General features: G+C 46.7%; 1 protein-coding gene across 1 annotated transcript; it reads left to right on the forward strand.

Moving 5' to 3' along the window:
• TEOVI_000548300 (arginine N-methyltransferase, putative) lies at positions 1-1,281 on the forward strand (the record flags this gene model as incomplete). The annotated part of the gene is made up of 1 exon (XM_067220197.1): positions 1-1,281. One exon carries the CDS (start codon positions 1-3, stop codon positions 1,279-1,281), a length of 1,281 nt encoding a protein of 426 aa, XP_067076298.1.
• Positions 1,282-1,783: the final 502 nt, after the last annotated feature.

Raw genomic sequence — 1,783 nt, forward strand, 5'->3', positions numbered from 1 at the left:
ATGATACTTCTCAAAAAAGGGGGGGAGGACGATTACGAAGTTTACGTGCGGTCGATTAGGACGGACGAGATATTCGGAACGAGAGCAGGATTAAAAGGTGTAAAAATTGAGATGTCACCAAAGAAAAACTCGGCATCGCGACCATCAAATAACGGTGGAGGCGGAAAAACAGGGGGAGGTAACGACAATGTCAGTCACAGAACTGACAACGAACAGAGCGGGAATAATTTATCGGAGCGCATTATCGCCAATGAATCCCTCCTTGCAACAGAAAGTGAGAGGCATGCCACCTCTAAAAGTCTTTATGGGGATTGCACTGCACGAATATCAGGGAATCTATCCTATATTCACGATCGTGTCCGACTGCGAGCATACGAGTCTGTACTGAGGAGTATCAAAGGCAAATCTGTATTGCATTTGGGGTGCGGAATGGGGTTGGTTTCCATGATTGCAGCGCGAAGCCTCGCCTCCGCTGTTGTTGCAGTGGACCGTTCCGCAATTGTAGACGCCGCGCAAGTGGTGGCGAAGAAAAATGGGTTAAACAATATTAGTTTCTTCCGGGGTGCTCTTGTGGACGTTGTTCAAAACTTTCCCGTGCGGCAGTTTGACGTCATCATCTGTGAATGGATGGGACCATTCTTGATCAATGACCCACTGCTAGAAGAGGCTCTTTATGCCCGTAATAATTTACTCGCGAGCAACGGTGTTATGTGTCCTGACAGTTCATCCATTCACGTTGTCGGCGTCAGTGATTATTGTTTTCACATGGATACCGTGGAATTCTGGGGTAACGTATATGGTTTCAAGATGGAACCGATGAAAGCACTTGTGCAACGGGAGGTGGAGATGTGTCGTGTCCCCACCTCTAGTATCGTTACCACTACGTGTCTTGCCCACACAGTCAATATCGCATCGATTAACAATTTGGATGATAAATCGAGTTTGAACGATTTTGTGGTGCCCTTCAGCGTGCGAGCAACCAAAGACACGACGGTTAACTTTCTCACATTTTACATAGACGCCCGTTTCACCAACCCTCACGATCCCGGTGCTAATTTTGTGTTGGGCGTCCGTCCAGGTGGCACCAATCCGTGGACGGAAACGAGTGTTGCTCTTCATGAACCCCTTCCACTGAAGGGTGGCGAAGTGTTGAGCGGTGAGTTGAAGGTGTGTTTGTTGAACCCAACTCGGGGAATTACAACCGTAGAGGTGACCGCACGCACGTCTGGTAATGTTGTAAACATTGAGACAAAAGGCACGTACAACTACCAAAGGTATTGATGTGTTGTGCGGAGCGTCGTGAAATAGGTGGATCACCTTGGCCGTTTGCACTTGCACTAAATTTCATGGAGGAGGCAAATGCAATACCCGTTTTTACGCACCGTGGTCAAGGTGTGTGGAATAACAAAACACAGGTGGAAGAGTTTTTTTAAAAAAAAGGAATGAGTGCGTTCAGACGCACATACATGTGTCCGTGGTTGCGGGGAGCGGGTAAGAACGATGATGATGATAATAATAATAATGGTAATAATAAGTAACGGTATCCAATCGAGGGATTACTTTCTTGTAAAAGGTGTAATCTACAACGCGTGTATGGGGGTATTTAGCCTTAACAAGGCGTGAAATGGGGGAAATTGGGCGAAGGGGGACAGGCGAGTCGTGTGCAAGAACATGTTTTTGTGAATCAAATGAGAGAAGCAATGTCCTCACAGACTGTAGATTACCAACCGGTTTGTATGTTTGCTGCGTGGCAGCGTCTGTTTGTCTGCTTCTTTTTTTTTTT

Source organism: Trypanosoma equiperdum (genome assembly GCF_001457755.1).
Source record: "Trypanosoma equiperdum strain OVI genome assembly, contig: ctg_1074, whole genome shotgun sequence".
NCBI lineage: Eukaryota > Euglenozoa > Kinetoplastea > Trypanosomatida > Trypanosomatidae > Trypanosoma > Trypanosoma equiperdum.